The sequence below is a fragment of the Rissa tridactyla genome, chromosome 7, assembly GCF_028500815.1.
Source record: "Rissa tridactyla isolate bRisTri1 chromosome 7, bRisTri1.patW.cur.20221130, whole genome shotgun sequence".
Lineage (NCBI taxonomy): Eukaryota > Metazoa > Chordata > Aves > Charadriiformes > Laridae > Rissa > Rissa tridactyla.
This window is the reverse complement of record NC_071472.1, coordinates 49,465,780-49,483,876: the sequence shown is the minus strand read 5'-3', so window position 1 is coordinate 49,483,876 and position 18,097 is coordinate 49,465,780. Positions and strand designations below refer to the sequence as shown.

Below are 18,097 nucleotides of genomic sequence, written 5' to 3'. Positions count from 1 at the left end.
CCTAACTCCCGCGTAAACAAAGCCCTCAGTGAGAGGGACAAGAGCGGAGTCGGCTGCGAGCCGTGTCTGCTACAGACAAGGAGCTGGAGGCTGTGATATTAATAGGCTTGGGGCAGCAAGGGAGAAAAACCGCCTCAGGTGGGGGGAAAAAAAAAAAAAGAAGAGCCACTTTAGTAGTGAAAGCTGTAAGTTTTCTTACAGCCAGTTACTCCTCCCTGCCCCCACAGCTGAGGTTTCCAGCAGGGTCTGACCCCTTGAAAACCACCATCCACACACTCCTCCCCAGGCTCCAGCGCTCCCCCAGCACGAACGCGATGCTGTGGATGGCTGGAAGTTCAGGGGGATTCTGGCCCATGTATTTTGAAACACGGTCTCCCAGACACTGGAAACGGCCCTGTTTCCTCTATTGCAGCACACAGTGGGTGGGAGAAGATGCTGCCCAGTCCGTGGGCTTCTCCACTTCTGGCATTTACTCATTGCACACAACCTATGTTAAAAGCTGCTTCTCCTTCTTCCCCTTCACCCGGTTCATGCTCAAGCTCTTAAATTTGCAGTTCTGCCTGGGTCTCCTGCCAATCTCCAAGCAGGATGCCTGGAATAGTGCCTCTGGCTGTCAATACGATGTTCTTGTCAAGAAAAACAGGAGCATGAAAGGACCGCTTTCTGCCCAGAGAGAAAGGAAAAAAGAAAAAAGGACTGCGAAGGCATGAAAATTTCACAGCTGCTGCCCTGTGTCACTTCTCCTTCTTGATCAGGAGGAGCCCGAGAAGGGAGAATGCAAAAGGTACCAAGTGCAATGACAGGTATAGTGGTGGCAGCTCCTTGAGTCTCCAGCAGAACTCACAGAAATACCAACTCCATCCACATAAGCTCTGAAGACCGAAAGGCAAAGACTTACTTTGTTGAGGGCTCCACAGCCGGTCAGGATTATATGAGAGTTCTCAACCTGGATAGTCCTCTGACCTAGCCGAACAAGGTAAGCCCCAATTCCAATTGCCCGACATGTAACCTTAAAAAAAAGAAAGAAAAGAAAAAGAAAAAAAAATCACATTGATTTCTGTCTTACCACACAGCCAAAACCTATCGATTCAGACATCTAGATAAAACTAGGCATGTCTGTATTACAAGGCTACAAAAACTGAGAAACTCCAGAATCTCTTTTTTTGTAAAACACAGTCGCTGAACTTATGTGTGTTTTATTTCACAAAAGAGAAGCAGTAACTTACAGACTGAGCACACATGAAGCGAAATGACTGTTTTCTAAAAGTGTTTTAAATTTAATCTGAAAGGGACCCAGCCCTATAACGGTGCCAGTAGCGTTGCTCAAAGCCTACTGCCAATTTACATCAACCAGAAGTCTGATCCCAGATGTATCTTCCGGATATCACTGCAGGATTTTTAGCTGAAACAGACAATAGAGTTTGAAGAATAGAAAGCAGTGGGGGATTACCAAGTTGATGGTGATAATACTCTCATAGGCTAAAGATGATTCTCCAGCAATCATGCCAGATCCTCTGAGGTTCTCTATTCCAAGTCCGTCTTCCTTTCCGATAATATCTGTTATCTTATACCTGAGGGAGACACATACAGCCTTTGAGTCACAAGGTCCAGTGATTTGTTGAATCAGTTTGCTACGAAGAAAATGAAAAGTGACTAAATATCATTAAGGCTCCAAAGAGTAACGTGCATAAAACCTGGCCAGGACCCGTACACGGGCTCATTCTGCAGCCTTGCTGAACACCACGGACTAGTCCTACATCCGAGCAGCCAGAGCAGCGCTGCAAAGAGGAAACGCCAAGGGAGAGGAATGCCCGTGAAAAGTGTTCTTCTGTCATTCCCACAGGACGTGAGGCGCAGGCTGATTATAGGAAAAAGGGCAAGAAAGGAAGAGAACGCAGACAAAAGGAAAGAGAAATAGAACAAGAGATTATAATGAGGCTCTTACCTTTTCTTTACTTTCTTCTTTCACGCCTTCCTTCCCCAGCACAGTCCCTTCTTACTCAGCACTCTCAGACTGCCTTCTATCCTTTCCACTAGGCCCTTGCTAAGCAAAGTACTTGAGCATGTGCTTAAGTGCTTCACTGGAGAGAGCCACTGGCTTCCCCACCACACACGCAGGCACGCACGCAGGCACACGCACAGGCACGCACACGTCCCCGCACCCGGCACCATCCTTTGGTTCTGTCAGAGCTTGCCCGTCTGCAAACTGGGCTTTTTTTTTTCCCTTCCTAAGCACATCCTCCTCCCTCTGCCCAGGAGCACCGCTACAGCTGCAGCCTAGCTCTGAAAGCTTCTTTGCACCTCATTTTCAGATGTGCTACCTTTGGGACGCAGCTGGGAAGACGCAGACACCTGGAGCAGACACGTGTGGAAAACCATAGGCTGTAAGGCAGTTTCGTGCAACCACCACAGCCCGGCCCTTCAAAATGCACAGGGGGCTTAGCCTTCACTCAGGAATTTTTATCCTTTCTACAGAATCTGGCAGAAAAGTAATTTTTCAAATTTAGACTGCAAGTCTTTGGGCAAGAATTGTTGTCCTGGTCATTCAGTGCTTACCACCACAGGACCCTCAGCCATGACTTGGGCCCCCAGGCAGCAGGAGCCAACACGGCACTACCTCAAACAAGGCATGTCACGGTGCAACTTTGAACTCTCTTATTGCACACTCTGACCCCACACAGCTACGGCTTTCTACACACCTGGATCCTAAAGAATGTCCTAGCAGAAGACAAGGCCGTGACATGCATGACACCTTGTATAGCCAAGAATGAACAGAAAGCTTTTCATTCTGACCTGTCTGCGCTTACCTGGACTCTCCATTGTCCTCCACATGTTCGCAGTGAACCGAGTTCAGGGCACTGACTTTCTTATAGTCTTGAGGAGTCAGGTACAAGTACTTGTATCCCTGCAGGAAAAAACAGTTCATTCATCTCACTCCCACCTGTAGTCCCTTCCCGATCCCAAATAACCCCTTCCAAAAAGAAAGTTTCAAGGGAGCAGAATTTAATTCCAGAGAGCGATAAGAACATCCTCTCATAATGTCAGAGCTCCAGCTGAGGTCAGTGAAAGCTACGGATGTTTTCAACGTTTATCACTTTTATCACTAACTCATTCTGGATGCCAGTCCTGCTGCCTGAGAGATCCAATACCAAGGAGAACTTTGTATCTAATACTCTGTCAAATATTTACTGTCACCTCTATTGGAAGAGGCAGTTTAAAAATCAGATTCTTTTGTGAGCTACTGCAGAGTTTCACCTCTGATTCCTGTGCATCCTTACCTTGTATGGGTCATCTGGGTCTTCCCAAGCTACATGGAACATGTGCCGAATCTCCTCAGCCAAACCAATCCTGGCTCCACTGTTGGCAGCCACATAGATACGGGGGATGCCATGTGTTCGAGCAAGCTCTGAAGCCCTCAGGAATAGCACGTCCTCTTGAGGCCCAAAAGAACCTATTCGGTATGTAATGTCATTGCCAATGACAATGATATCACGGCCTTCTGGATACTCAGGGGTCTTCAGAGTCATCTTCCAGGCCACCATCCCAATCTGCAATTAAAGAACAGAGAACAACAAAAATTGAGTGCATATCTTCAAGACATGAAAGAGGAGAATCAGGCAGGGGCCATTTTTCTTACACATGTTGCACTTGATGTATTTTCTTTGGGCACTCGGATACCAGCAGCTCTGATATGCACTGCCAGCGTAGAGCACACCTGGCAGCACTTGATCCTTTCCCCACTCACTGGAGCAATCCTCCGTTGCTCTCTTCCCACCCAAGACACTACTACCGGCCCTCCCTCTTCCCATTGAGGGATTTGTCACAGGTCCAAACCACGTTCTTCAAACGCTCCCCTCGCAGGTGCTGCGTTTATTCCGAGTGACGGAGCTCACAAGGTGAGGATGGCCATGCTGCTGTACGGGACTCCTGACCATCTATCTGCTCAGGCCACCCAGATACCACCCACAACCTCGTCACCCTGGTTCTTTCTCTCACCCTGCCCTCATTTTAATAATCCCTTTATTTCATAACTACCTCCATTTTTCTTTTTCTGTCCTTACTTTCATTTCTTTGGCTCTTCTCTTTTTCCTTCCCAAATATTACAGCAGTTTCTTTCCAAACCTGCCTGGATAAGTAATGCTTTTTGCTGCATATTTTTCTTTTTAAAATCATCGGATGATCTCTTCTGGCCCGTCTTATGGAGATCAGCAACATCTGTACCCTGCATCTCCCATCTCTCGGCTGCCGCGTATCACTGCACTGGGGAGCCGGCCATCCCGGAATGCCATTAACAGATGGAAATAGCAGCGTCCCTTGAAAGCCCCATGCATCACCCAGTCTCCGCTTGCCCAAGGATCATAAGCTCTGAGTACACATTCCTCAAGCCGATTGCACATCCTCTGCAATCAGGAGGGTTGAAACTCTCATTGTGGAGACTCTGAATTCTCAACATGATGAACTAAAGCGGGAGGGGGAGAGGGGAGAAGCAGCAGATAGATATGTGCCATTTAATCCAAATCAAAATGGCACAATACACAGTTGAGATCCAATCAGCACCTGCAATAAGATATGCCATAATAGGCTCATTAAAAAAAATAAAGAGGCAGAGGAATTAATCAAAGGGTCATTGGAAGTAAAGCAGGCAGCAATCCAAAAATATTACAACCAGCTACTGGCAGATCCTTCCTGTACACCTCCCCTTTTGAGAGCTGAGATTGCAAGTTAACAGAATGATGGTGTTTCAGTTCACCTTCTCCTCGGTCTCAGTTTCCTCTGCTGCTATTTTGACTGATACGTCGTAAGGGATTAATTTGTTTGCCTCTGAATATTTGCAGATTTACAGTTACATCTTAGCATCCAACAGCAGCGTTTGGAAGAGAGAGATACTGCAGCAGTTGCAAAGACAGGAGCATAAATCCCTAAAAGTCAGTGGGATGCTTTGCTAAAATATCAGAATTATTGCAAAATTAAAGGGAAAAGTTGCAGTGCTGCAAAACAAGTGGATGCAGCTGTTGGTCAGGCACACAGAGCAAAAGTGTGTGCAAAGAGAGCTGGGGGTGACACAGAAAACCAGGCCAGAGCCGGGAAGAGCAACCTAATCCATCCCAAACCAACCTACACAGACAGAAGAGTTCCTTGGACTTCTGCTCTTCTACTACTGGACTTTCACAGCAGAAAAAGGAAGAATAGAGGTGAAAAAAAGGAGAAGAAAAGTAAGTTTTGCCCTTCTGACCTGACTGTTACAGGAAAAGAGATGCCAGGGGCTGGATATTGTGTCTCTCCTCTAACTCTCAACTGTGGGCAAGCTTGCAATTAGAAAGAGCGGGTTAAAAAGGTCTGCAAATCCAAAGGTAAAGGCTTCAAGATTAGTCTCTAAGGAGCAGGGGATGCCTGTCTACACCTCGTCACCTACCGCAGCTCAGTTCTTTACCATATTTTATAGGCTTTTTTTTTTCTGCCATAACTAAAATCCTTAAGTGTCGCTTACCAAATCTTTGTGATATCACCTCAGAAACCAGCTTTACTTGGTTTAGAAACCCACAGGGAAGATGGGGTAATATTCTCTTTAAAACTGCACCGTAAACTTCTTCCAAAATAGCCCAGAAGTCACCCTAATTTCCAGGTTTTTGCCTAAGCAGTTGTTTGCTTACAGCTACACCGACCCCATCAGCCAGGGCCCCACCAGGACGCTTCAGGCACCATCAGCCGAACACAAGCCACACGAGCAACAGGAGAAATGCTCAGGTTTTGTATTTGCTAAATACTTGTCAGTGCAGTAAAATGTAAGATAGAAACACATAAAGGTATTGCCAGAAACATACACAATAACCACAACGTGAGGCAGATGAATCAACACTTGCTCCAGGGCTTAGGGCCGAGTGACAGAGCTCAGGCTCCAGGACCGGTCCCACCGTCTGCCTCTCACCTAGCAAGATGTGAGAGATCTCCCTCTTTCATCAGCTTGGTGATTTCTGACAGTACAGAAAATAGGCAAATTAAAAGCATTTCCTATTTAGGAAAATCAGATTGTAACAGACATCTTGGAATAGTTCCCTAACCCGAGATCGTGTATCCTCTACATAAATAAAATCCCTTTTGTTAACGCTCACTAGTAGAATAGGAAAAACTATCTAGCCAGGGCACAGTAAACACAAACTCCTGAAAACAGTTTATAGATGATAAATATGGAGCAAACATATGCAGTTTAAGAAAAGAAAAATTAAAGTGCACCACTTTATTAACTTGTGTGCCTTCGCCTCCCCAATACATAGTGTGTTTTGTGCCATTTATCCAGGCCAATAAAAATCACAGGACACAGCTCAGGAATTTTTTGCTATGAACAATGTAGATTCTGTTTAAATTTATGGGCAGTGGAGGATAGCTTTCTATTTCAGAAGAAAAAAAAAAAAAAGATGAGATTTTTAAGTTAACGGCAGCATGCCAAAAAAATGGAGAGTTCACAGGTTAATTAGACAGGCTGAGCTAATCACCTAAGAGCACTGTCAGAACAATAATGGGTGATGGTAAGCGGCAGTGGCGTCAACGCGGGCTCTTCGGAAGAGCCAGTGGAGTTTGGGAGGGCTTCTTCTGCCACAGCTCTATTCCCAGCACACTCGGGAATGAAGGAGAGAGGGAGGAAAAAAATAAAAGCAGGAACCGTCTTATTTAACTGTTTTTATGTTGGCAAAATGATTTGTGCCACAGTATTTCCATAAGAAGTGGGACCATTATTCTCCTGTAGGAACACATTTGGTTTGAAAAGTATCACTGGACAGAACGTGAAAATCAAACCAGATGAATTATTCACAACCTCCGATCAGAAGTGATCATTATTTCTGATGTTCCGAACTGTGATTAGGATTCAGTGCTCAGATGTCATTTGCTCCCTGAATAGCAGCAGCAATGCAGAATTGCATGACACACATATATTACACACAAGTTTTATATATATAATTTTATACACACCTTCTCCCACTAGATCTTTGGCTTAATGTAACCGTTAACAGATAGTAAAAACATGATATTAACTAACGTTCGTTTTCATGGTGCTCATAAATGCCATTAGTTTGACACACAGTGTCAACACTAATCATGGCCTAAAATTAACACCAAAATTGACTTCAACATTAATTGCGCTATCGATGTGAACAGTAATACACACACTGATGCAGTTACAAATTGACTGCTGGTGGCAGCCGGAGCTGTTGACAACAGACACCAAGGGGAATGGGGAAGAAATGGATCCCAGTCTCCCTCCGGAACGCAGCGCAGCCTCCGAAGGAAGGGGAGCCAACGCAAGCTGGGGCTGGTGTTTGGGCAGAGGGGGCTTTTCGGTCTCTGTAATTCCTAGAGAAGCATAGCTGACAGAAAATCCGACGTAAACGAGAACAGCTTATTATCTGACAGCCTCTATGCCTGAGTCATGCCAATTGTGTTGGTTCATTCTACTTCTCTCACAACAAGGATGATGCTTGAGCCTGGGTACTTTATGCCATGTTTCATTTTATTTGTTTATTTCCAGGTTTTCCAAATTTGGAAACCTGAATATGGGTCTCAAAGTAGGACAACTGAACTTACAGAACCCTGACAACAATTTTGCCTTGTTCCTATCCTTTTGCATCTATATCATATGTAAGTTTTATATGTAAAAAAAAAATATATATATGATTTGAATACATTTGTATGTCAGCATTTATTACATACAAAAGTTATAATAAGAAAGGAAATGCAACAGTTTTAGCAGTCTTGCATGTGAGCACTGGAAATGCCGAAGCTGAACATTAATGAAAGCACATTTCTCCCCCGCTGTGCATGTTCTGACACTTAAGGAACACGTGCTTTATTCCCCTTTCACAACCTCGTCTATTCTGGAGGGAAACCAGTGCCCACTGACCCCAGGATGCTGGACCACTCTGCTGCGTAGCCGTGGAGGACAAGGTGTGTTTTATGAAGGGAACAAAGACAGCCCCAGAAATTTTACTTGCAACTTTGCTATTTCATCATTCCCATCTCATGTCCTGAACTTCAGATCTAAATGACAGATTCTCTGCACTGACCAAAAGCTGTAAAATTTTTATCTTCACCATGAACCAACTCCCAGAAAAAGGGCACGATGCACGTGGTTTGCTAGAGGCATTCAGACTCAATGCCTTGACAAGGGTGGAGTGCCAAAACCCGGGATTCCTCCATTCTCTTCTTGGCTCTGAAAAAGCTGTCATTTAGCGATCAAAGCAGTGGTCACAGGCAGCATGGCCAAGCACCCGTTGGCATGGCTCTTCTCAACAGCACGCAGCCAAGTGGATGAGATGGGAAGAAACGGTTCCAGGAGGAGACGCGGCAAAGGCTTGCTCAGAAAAAGGCATCATGCAGGACAGGGACTGAGAGGCGGGTTGTCAGTGGGCTGAAGGAGACATGAATTCATCCTGCCTTGGTTCCTCGCACTAGACCAAAAGGCACGTGGGTGGCAAGCCAGGAAGCAAACCAGCAAAAGGCTGGCTGATGTTCAGTGAAAGCGGACGGACACACAGAGCACCACCAAGCTCAAAAAACCCCATTAAAACAGTGCAAAAGTAGTTTTTACGGCACACACACGTGCGTTGCAAGATATGAAGCTTGTACAGTGTCTCTTGGGGATAGCGAAAGGCATCGTGCTGAACCCAAACCAAATTCTCTATCAAATTCAAGTTTCTGCTCCAAGCCCACAAAATCAACTGTGAGCAACACTGCCAGATTTTTCATCAAAACAGCAGCATTTTTGATGAAGCTTTCCAAACTAAACAATAAACAGGGAGAAGTCCCTCGGCAAAGTGTAAAGTTTGAAAACTTCAGCTGAAATAGTTTGCATCTGGGGAAGTTACAGACAGATAAATTACAGACAGTGACAGATAATCTTTATTAGGAGCTTTCTTGTAGGCAAGAACTTTCTTGTCTACAGAATCCATACGCATGTGTTGAAATATATACATAAAAATACAGAATAAAACTCTTTGTGCCACTACTTATATCTCTGGTCTAGTAATTCTTGCATTTGAGGATTTTAAAACCCTTCAAGAAATTTGGAGCTCCAGTTGCTCTTTGAATAAGACATGACTTGAGTGGTCACTGCTTTCAGCATCCTCCGAGAGCCTCACCTGTGATGTGTGGGGTTATTTCCTGCCCAAGAATTTAACTTTTGTAAAGCTTTAACAAATATCACACTTACTAGACGTGTGCTTTAAATTTGATAAAAGTCAGAATTACAGGAAAGGTAACCTAATTAAAATTTTGTATTTGTTTGACAGCATTATGAAATTCAACAGTCATTTCTGTTTATAGAAAATTAAAATATATATATATAAATTTTACTTATAACCTTCCAAAAATTAATCTTTTAAATAATTATAATAAATTCTAACTCAAAGGTATATGTTAGAGGCTCATGCCCTCTGGTTTTGCAAGGAAAGCCTTTTCAAATCTTGAAGTTGTAGTATTGCCATAGCATACAAGTACCTTTTCAAAAATCAGGCCATGGGAGATACTGTGATTGGAGATACTGCGATTGGAGATACTGATCTGCACGAACATTAACCCTTCAAACAACTGAAGGTATTAGAGAGTACTCCTGCTTAACCATACAAGCACTGTTCAGCTAAGGAGCTGCTCCATATGCGCTGTGACATTCACCCTTCCCAACTCTAGAGTTCAGAAGAGCCCCCACACCAGTCCAATCCTCCCATGCCCATACTTGCTACTCGTAAAGTTACATTAAGTTATCTAGGCATATAAGTGAGAAAAAAAATTAGCTTTCCATGATGCTAGGGGAACCCTCTTTTAATTTATGTAATATTCCGCTTAATTTATACCACATTCCACCTTCTACTAAAAATAACACCCTCCAGTCCATGACAAAAACGTACTCTGTCCTGATTCCTACCCCCACATCTCATGGTGACCTCCGAGCACCCCAAAGATGGGGGATAAAATTATTCTGCCAACGGAGGATCACCTTCTGAAATTGCATCACAAGTATTTCAGATGAGGAGACACCACTTGCTGTGCGGCATAAATAGTTGTCCAGCTTCCCTGTTATTTAAACCCATTCCTACTGCCAGAAGAGCCTTCAGGTCACAATTGTTCGCAAAACTCATCAAGAAGAAGGGTTGGGAAACACAAAGAAAAACAAGTATTTTTACAGTAATCTCTGGGAAAAACGGTGGTGGGGCTGGGGCAGGGGGGAGAAGGTGCACAGGTGTTTGCCTTCACCTTCGTGTTCAGTCACTGACTTTGCCATCACCCATTCTCTGCTTTTCTCAAGTATTTATCCATCCGCCATGAGTAGCCCAGCGGATGTTTTAACACCCCGTGCCTGTCATAAAATGCAGGAACATGGGGTGACAAAGCAGAACATGCAGTTCAGCTATTAAGCTTTCCTTGTATAAAATTCATTAGCTACACCTTTCAGCCCCAGGCAACCCAGGGAGCTGCGGAAGCGCCGGCCGGAATTTCACCTGGCCAAACCTTCCCACATGCACAAGAAAGGGTGTCTGCCAACGCTGCAGCTCACAGCCGGATTATGGATTATTTCTGATCCTCATGCTACTGAGAAGGAAAAACTGTGACATCTAGTGCCAATAGGGAAAATGACACATTTTACATGGACGCTGCGTGAGACCGAGATGCAGGGTAACGTGGGGTGTTGCTGCAGGCACTCCTTACACGCACTTTCTCTGTGTCCTTGAAGATTATTTGGGTCTTAGCAGTGGATGGTGCAGTGCTAGTGCCAGAGGATCACGGTAAATTGTAGTGAAAATACATAAAGTGCTATAGAAAAACATCAGAATGCCCAGCGCAAGAATGACAAGTAATATATTGAGTTCTCCAACAGGCTGAAGGAATTACCTTTTCACACTAAGATTTCAGCTAATATGCTAATCTTCAGAACGAAGCCATCTTCAATGGACATTTGAAGAAGGTGTCACTATATTGCAGGCCGTGTCTTCAGCAGAGCTACTGCAAGCAACACCTTTTTATACACTATGGAAGTTCTCATATACTTCTGACCCCTAGCCCTGTTCACTTGTCTGTGTTCACACAACTTCTGACTCTGGATTTCAGAGATTTCCCCACATTAGCCCAGCCACGTGACTACAGAGCGGCATCAGAGGCTTAGGTGACAGGCAGGCCAGAGATGAGCTGCCAGGGCAAAAGGAGGACAGCCATCAGCTGCTCCCGCACCCTCAAACAGAGGAGGGGCTGCATCCTTTCAAACCCAGCCCTCCTGGTAACAGTGTAGAAAGTGCCAATCACACACCTCTACCTCACATGCCCAATGAAGATCTCAGCCAGAAACACCAAAGATTGTGCCACTAAAAAAAAAAAAAAAGGCTTATTTTTTAAAATAAGCCTTTTAAAATAACTTATTTTTTAAAAATAAAATTAAATTAGCAGGAATGTTAAAACTCTTGTGGTATAATCCAGATAAGCATCCAGCCAGTAGTATGAACTTAAAATTTGCTTCTTAAACACATTGTAGAGTAAAATGTAGTTGCTTGTAATCTAATGCAAGTGGACTTTTTTTTCCTTCCATCTGTATAAACTCTGCACTTTCCAATGGTCCGTGTCTGTCTTAAGAGTCAGACTGGAGTCAGGCTGAGCATCCACCTCTGGTGCTTTGTTCTCGACATGCTCACAGTTGCACATTAAATTATACCCCATTTGTCCTGAAGTTTTGGTTCAGTCTTTACTCAGGAGCATGAGAAGGGACATATCAACTGGTGTTTGACTCTGCTCGCGAATACTGTTGTCTTCACCTCCCTTCTCTACCTGCTGCCTCTAAGAATTATCCACAAACTTACTTCACTTTTTAGTGTGGCACATTCAGTCCTGTGCAGGGTGTTGGCTTACTGAAACCCTACAGCAGCAGACACAGCTTATCAGATCAGTCCCACACGTGAGCAGAGGTGTCAAAGCAGCCAGACCAGTAAGAGAGGAGACACCAAAAAAAGAACCCAACCCCCCAGAAAGAGTAACTGGAGACCAGGGCACAGTTCACAAGCTTAACATGAAGGATCCAGAACAGAAACCATCTAGCAGAAAGCTCCAGGCAGCATCCAGAATTCTGTCTGCAGTCCAAAGAAACAGCAGATGCACTTCAGAAAGAACTCTGGCTGCACCAAGTGGGCAAGAGATCAGGAAAAGGCCCTGCGTTAGTCATGTCCTCTGTGCTGCAAGAGCAGGCGGCAGGGCCAGCGGCAGGGCCAGCTCCCTCGCGTGGCCACGGCACGCACGAGATCCGCTGCTCAGAAGGAGCAAGCACTGTCTAGGAATAAATAGCAAGTTGTATTTTCATGGTCCATTAAGTCCTTGGCTTCTTTGTTGAGACTACTAGCAAAGAGATAATTACTGCCAAATGAGGTGGTGGGCTACGTGAAGTGGTCACAAGCTAAGCGGAGAAAAACCTCTTGTATTGTGCAAGTTCTTGAGAATTCCCATGTCACAGGTTTTCCTGAAAACACAGACAGGTTAGCCCAGAACGCTGCTTGCAAACTCCGCGAGGCCAGGAGAACCCCAGCTTCGAGCTCCTGCTCTGCCCCATACCCGAGCCGGCGTTGCAGCTTCGGTCATTGACATCCAGCTGAACACACTGACCACAAATCTCCTGGATTTTATGCTGGTTTCTCAATTTTGCCTGCCAGCTAAAACAATTAGGGCACTCGGCTCAGCTGAATGGTTTAAGAGGAAGAGTGTCTTGACCCCTTTTCACGTAGAGAAAATGTACTTGTTCATACGGTGTAGCACAGCTCCAACGGGGCAGACAGGCCCTGCCTCAGAACGGCTGACACCATGATGGTACGGCACCTGCTTGCAGGGGGGAATACCTGGGTTTGAGTCTCTGATCTAAACCGAGTGGAACAGTAATAGGAACCTAAACGCACTAAACAGCAGCCGTACTTCCTGCAGTCAGCGTTCAACAGACATTTCTTCTCTAGTAAAAAGCACATGATGTACTATCTCTCAAAAGACTTTGGATTCAGAAAATCAGCGACTTCTACTGGGAATAAATAAATAAATAAATAAATAAAAATCCCATTTACTCAGCAAGTTCCTACCAAGCATTCCCACCTGCCACCTCACTGGGATCTGAACTGGAAACAGCTCATGCCTCTGGACCCTGGGGGCACGGAGTCCATTGGCACTGACCATCAAGAGTTACTAACCAAAACTGGGGGAAAGCTGTACAACAGAACATCCAGCACTTATTTAGCAAGTACAAAGTCAAAGACTCTTCAAAGATATTTGTCTAAATTATCCTCATAACACCGCAAAGCAGTCCTATCTTCTAAGATATGAACAAAGTGAAGCAGTGAGAACTTTCACTAAGGGGAACCTCAACTTCCCCTCTGTACTCGTTTCTTTAGGGATCACCTCCCCTTTAACGTGATTTTCAGAGTGCATGGGCTTCTGGCATTTTGAAGTCAAATACATCTATCTGAGGACAGAACTCTTCCTTAACAAATTCAGGCAAGTTTAGAGAGCCAATGAAATGTGCCATCTTTTGAGAAGGGGTCACCATTGTACCATACGGAAGAAGGGCTGAACCAATTAATATTTCTCCTGCTCCTTGTGGCATGGCTCCTCTTCCTACGCAATGCTACCAGCTACTGCCACATAGATGGATTACCCGCAGGATCTTTGCTTCCTGGCAGATAAGATGCTGTATTTCTTTGCCCAGATGCTATGCAGACTGATTCTCAAAAAAAAAAAAAAAAAAAAAAGCAGAATGGATCCACTTACAGCCTTAACAAAGAGAAGGCTTATGTTCTGAATTTATCTAGCATTCTGTCTCATCCTTCTCCACCCCTGCAGCCATCTGCTTTGGAAAGAGAAACTTGGGTACGCGTTTGTGAAAATTTGTTTCCTCAGCTGAACGGAATTAAACCATAAAAGCCTAAAGTCAGCTCATCCAGATAAAGGAAGCGCAGCGCGGAGGAATGAATCTGCTCGGCAGCGCGTCACCTCCTGAATGTCACCTGTCCTTCAGACTGCTGCTGGCACCTCTTCCTCAGATTGCCCGCTCTCACCTGTGAATGAGCGCTATTGTCTGCGGTGGCTATTGCTAACGGAATTCAATACCAGAGCCTCAAACCTCATTCCAGCCGCGCAGGGAACATGCGTGGCAAAGCCAGGCTGTCGGCTAGGTGCTCCCAGCCACGCGCCTCTCCAGGGAGACACAGAACCTCCTCGCACCCACCGCACGCTGGGCTGCCCGAGACACGGACCCTGGGCTGGGGTTTCATCTCCTCACCTCGTTTTTGGGAGCTCGTTAAAAGGCAGGTTAGAGTCTGCCATCTGTTTCCACAAGAAGCAATCTTCAGCAGCCAGACTGAAAAACGGGGGGAAAAAACATATTTTCCCCTTGTTTCCCTCACTCTCCAGTGACACAACCCCTCGGCATAACAGCCACAGAGACAAGGCCTGAACCTGTGCATTAGGTAACAACGCTGCACACCACAACAGCCGTGTAATTTCTTTTCAGATTGAGCACAGCAAAGTCTACCAAGGGTTAAAAAAAACTCCTAATTTTCTTTTTGGTGGTCTTTGGGTACAGAATCTCTTATAATAAGACTATTTGTATTCATACTGGCAGAGTAAACACTACATGTTCATGCCCAGGCAGCTCTGTGCTTGTAATTTCAGCAAGAACAGAGCTACGTCCCTGAGGGACTTTGCTATTTCCCCAGCCACCATCCACTCAAACGCTGAATGAGAGCAGAGAAAGAGAGAAAGATGATGGCATAAGCCTTCACAGCACCGCAGCCGCAGCTTTAACTAAGAATGCAGGCAATAGCTCATTTCAGCTTTAATTATACTAGTTAAAACATTTCTCCTATAGGCCAGCAAAAGACAAGGACATAGTGCTCCCATAGTCACCATTTGCTGATTAGGTTCAATTTGAAAACATCCTATTCAAAACCTTCCCCTGACAAGACACATGCCGTAAACAGTGATGAAAACCCCTATTTCCTCTCATCATTATACTTGATGTTTTTGAACAGAGCTTTTGCAAATTTTAAGTTACATATCTAGTAAAAGGACGGTGCTAGTTCAATGATGCCAGGAAAAAAAAATAAACAATACCACCGCTTAGAACTGTTCAAATTTAAATTACCGTAGGAACATTCACTTACTGAATCCCACTTAGCCTCGGTAAAAAAAAAATAAACACATCTTCTACTAGTTAGCTTTATTCTCTAGTCATTTCGATGCTGCAATCTTTGGCTTGCTAACGGAATGGCAGAGCAGCAAAAGCCCACCACGCCAGCCCAGCCGCCTCCTGCTCGAGCTGAAGGAGTAACTCTATTATCCCAGCAGCATCAGCAGGTTCTTAGTCTCAGGCAAATCGTTCACTAGAGGGGGATGTTGCACACACCTTGCCAGCGCGCTACACAAACACTGCACGGCGAGTATTTAAATGGAAAGCATAAAATTGGGTTTTCATTTTTTAAGCAAATGAAAACATTTCTATTTAGTCTTGTAAAACATATTTTGCTCAAATACAAACCCCAGTTACCTGGAATATCCACTTTTTAATTATGAAGGAAAAACAGCATAGGCACAGGTATGAAATGGAATCATCATTTACTATGGAGGTTAAAATACCCATTGTATGGAAGGTATTAATTTTTAATGAAACAAAAATCTCATTTTCAAGAGCGAGATTTCATCTGTGAAAGACTGAATGAATAGATTTTGTGCCTGGCTGGTAAATTTTCATTACAATTGTCAAACCTAGTCCAAAACACAATGTAGTGCAGGACATGGAAAGAAAAGTAGCGTTAAAGAAAGTGCAACTTGCCTCATTTCCTCCCGGCAGCCTGTTCATGTGCACGAGCTGGCCCTGATCATCCAACACCAATTCGGTGTACGTTAGTATGTCGGAAGGCAACGGCGGTGATGGCAGGAATGCATGTTCATTCATAGAGTCCCAGAGTTTAATCAAAGACTAGGGCATGAAAAGATAAATTCTTGTTGAGAAAGTCATCTGCAAATATTTTTATTCAATCCACCGTGACTTAATATTCAAGACAGAACACCCTGAAATATCCCTCCCAGTTTGACTGGCAATACTCAGTGGATATCGCTTTGGAATTTAAACTGTGAAATACGGTTTCACTCAAAGTGGTATAATTCAAATTACCTGATTCAGGATAGAACCCAGCAAATTAGACACACAATCAATTCTGCAACTCATTAACACATTTAATGATGTAGGAGTCCTGTACTAGGACTATCACCCCTGCACTGTCTAGCCCTCTAGGAAGGCTGGATAACGGAGTGGGAAAACAAAGGAACATAAACAAGAAACACAAGACGGTTTCCATTTCAGCTTCTACTATTTGACGTATTAACGCAACTACAGCAGCAGTGTATCAAGAGTCCTAATTTCTTTCAAGGAAGACACAATCCATAGCTGTACAGACCCTGGGGGACCACTGTTAGCCACTTCAGGTCACATGTTTCCCTGACAAGCAAGGCTGGCAACTGATAGACGTGCTTTGCAGGTACAGGAGTTTACAACAACCCACCAGGCCTCAAGAACACTTACCTGCCGAAACATCTCAGGAATGTCATAGACATAGGATGTCCCCAAAGACTGTGCCTGGAATCTCTTGGACTGAAGCAGGTCTTTGGTCACGTACGGGGTATTGATCAGCATCCCATGAAGTGGTCCCTGTTTATCCCCGTATGCCTGGAACATGATCTGCAGCACAAAATACGACCAATTACAGTTTAATCCACTCATTCCATACACCTATCTCGTCCAGATTTTACCAAAAATCATCAGGCTATTCCGGACTGATCAGGCTTGTTTCTGTTCTCTACAAATATGTTAATGTTCCATATCCCGTAACACCGTGCTCCATCATGCATTAGTGCCCTTTGGAGACAGGGCTGGACCATTACTGCACGGATCCGAGTATCACTGACTTATTACTGTCTCACAGCAGAAAGCAAAGCGAACAGAGCCACATCCCCACAGAAAAACGCCTGTGACTTAGATGGCTTCACATTCACCAGTATTTCCCCTGACACCGTATCTCCGCCGATGGATTGTGATAGCTGGGAGCAGAGAGGAGAACTCTGTTATTTATGGAGTCGAGCAGCACGGTATCCGTATCTCCACTGACTGATCATGGAAGCTAGGTCAAGACTTGCATATGTCATTTGGCTTGAAGTTTTGATATTATAAGTTTAAAAGATTTTCCCAGAGTAGCACCATGAATTATCAGCTGCCATGCTTCATGGCACTATATATTCCACTCAGCCAGGACTCAGAAGGAAACCTATTTCGACTAAGAAACATGCGGAGCACTGCTTAACTGGGACAACACCGCACAAATGCTGCTCTACAGAAACACGCCTGACAGAAGCAACACGAGTAGGCTGTTTTTAACAGAACAACGATCAGCTCTGCTGTTACAAACTGCAGACCTTTTTCTAATTGAAGGTGATTTAATTGAAGAATTCCACTAAAGATAAAATTCAGTAAGTAAAGCCTGTTTTAGTTTTTAGATTATAAAAAGTCCATGGTCTCTTCAGTCTACACAAACGTTGCTTTGTGAAGTAGTTTCTTCAATGGGAGAAGTGTTTATTCAGGGTAACAAGCACTTGTGGCAGCGCCTGTGTTAGGATCTGTTACTGCACTTGGGGCCCAATTCTCCTTAAATCTCTGGAAAGCTTCAGAGCAGCTCTGTGGGAACCGGGAAGTCTGTACTGAGCATTGCCACTCATTACCACAGGAACTGCCACACAAGAGATCGGGGTCATTCGCTCACGATGAATCTATTTTTCTTTTCTTCAGAAGTCACAAAAGCGCCCAGAATCTGGTACATCACTAATGTTTGAATTCTTTTAAAAGAACTCTCTAAGTTTAAAATAACCCTCTGAAAACACAGGAAAAAAACCACAGATCTGAACCCATCCTATGAATCTCCGTCATGAGGGGGAAGATTTACCGAAGTTTCTTACAAAGTTTGAAAGTATTATTTTTTTAAGACAAACCTTCCTCCCAACTACTCAAAGAGTTAATTGAACTAATTCCTATCAGTACAATTTT

At 44.3% G+C, this 18,097-nt stretch overlaps 1 protein-coding gene across 8 annotated transcripts in view; it reads right to left on the bottom strand.

Moving 5' to 3' along the window:
• Nucleotides 1-18,097, bottom strand: part of ACACA (acetyl-CoA carboxylase alpha) — a 138,129-nt gene that overhangs the window by 47,553 nt on the left and 72,479 nt on the right. For all 8 annotated transcript variants that reach the window (XM_054208971.1, XM_054208977.1, XM_054208970.1 and 5 more), the window contains 6 exons: nucleotides 16,586-16,741; nucleotides 15,836-15,982; nucleotides 3,279-3,548; nucleotides 2,808-2,905; nucleotides 1,451-1,571; nucleotides 899-1,009 (listed from right to left, as the gene is read on the bottom strand). In XM_054208971.1, the coding sequence (XP_054064946.1) occupies nucleotides 899-1,009; nucleotides 1,451-1,571; nucleotides 2,808-2,905; nucleotides 3,279-3,548; nucleotides 15,836-15,982; nucleotides 16,586-16,741 (903 nt within the window). The remainder of the gene's footprint in view (nucleotides 1-898; nucleotides 1,010-1,450; nucleotides 1,572-2,807; nucleotides 2,906-3,278; nucleotides 3,549-15,835; nucleotides 15,983-16,585; nucleotides 16,742-18,097) is intronic.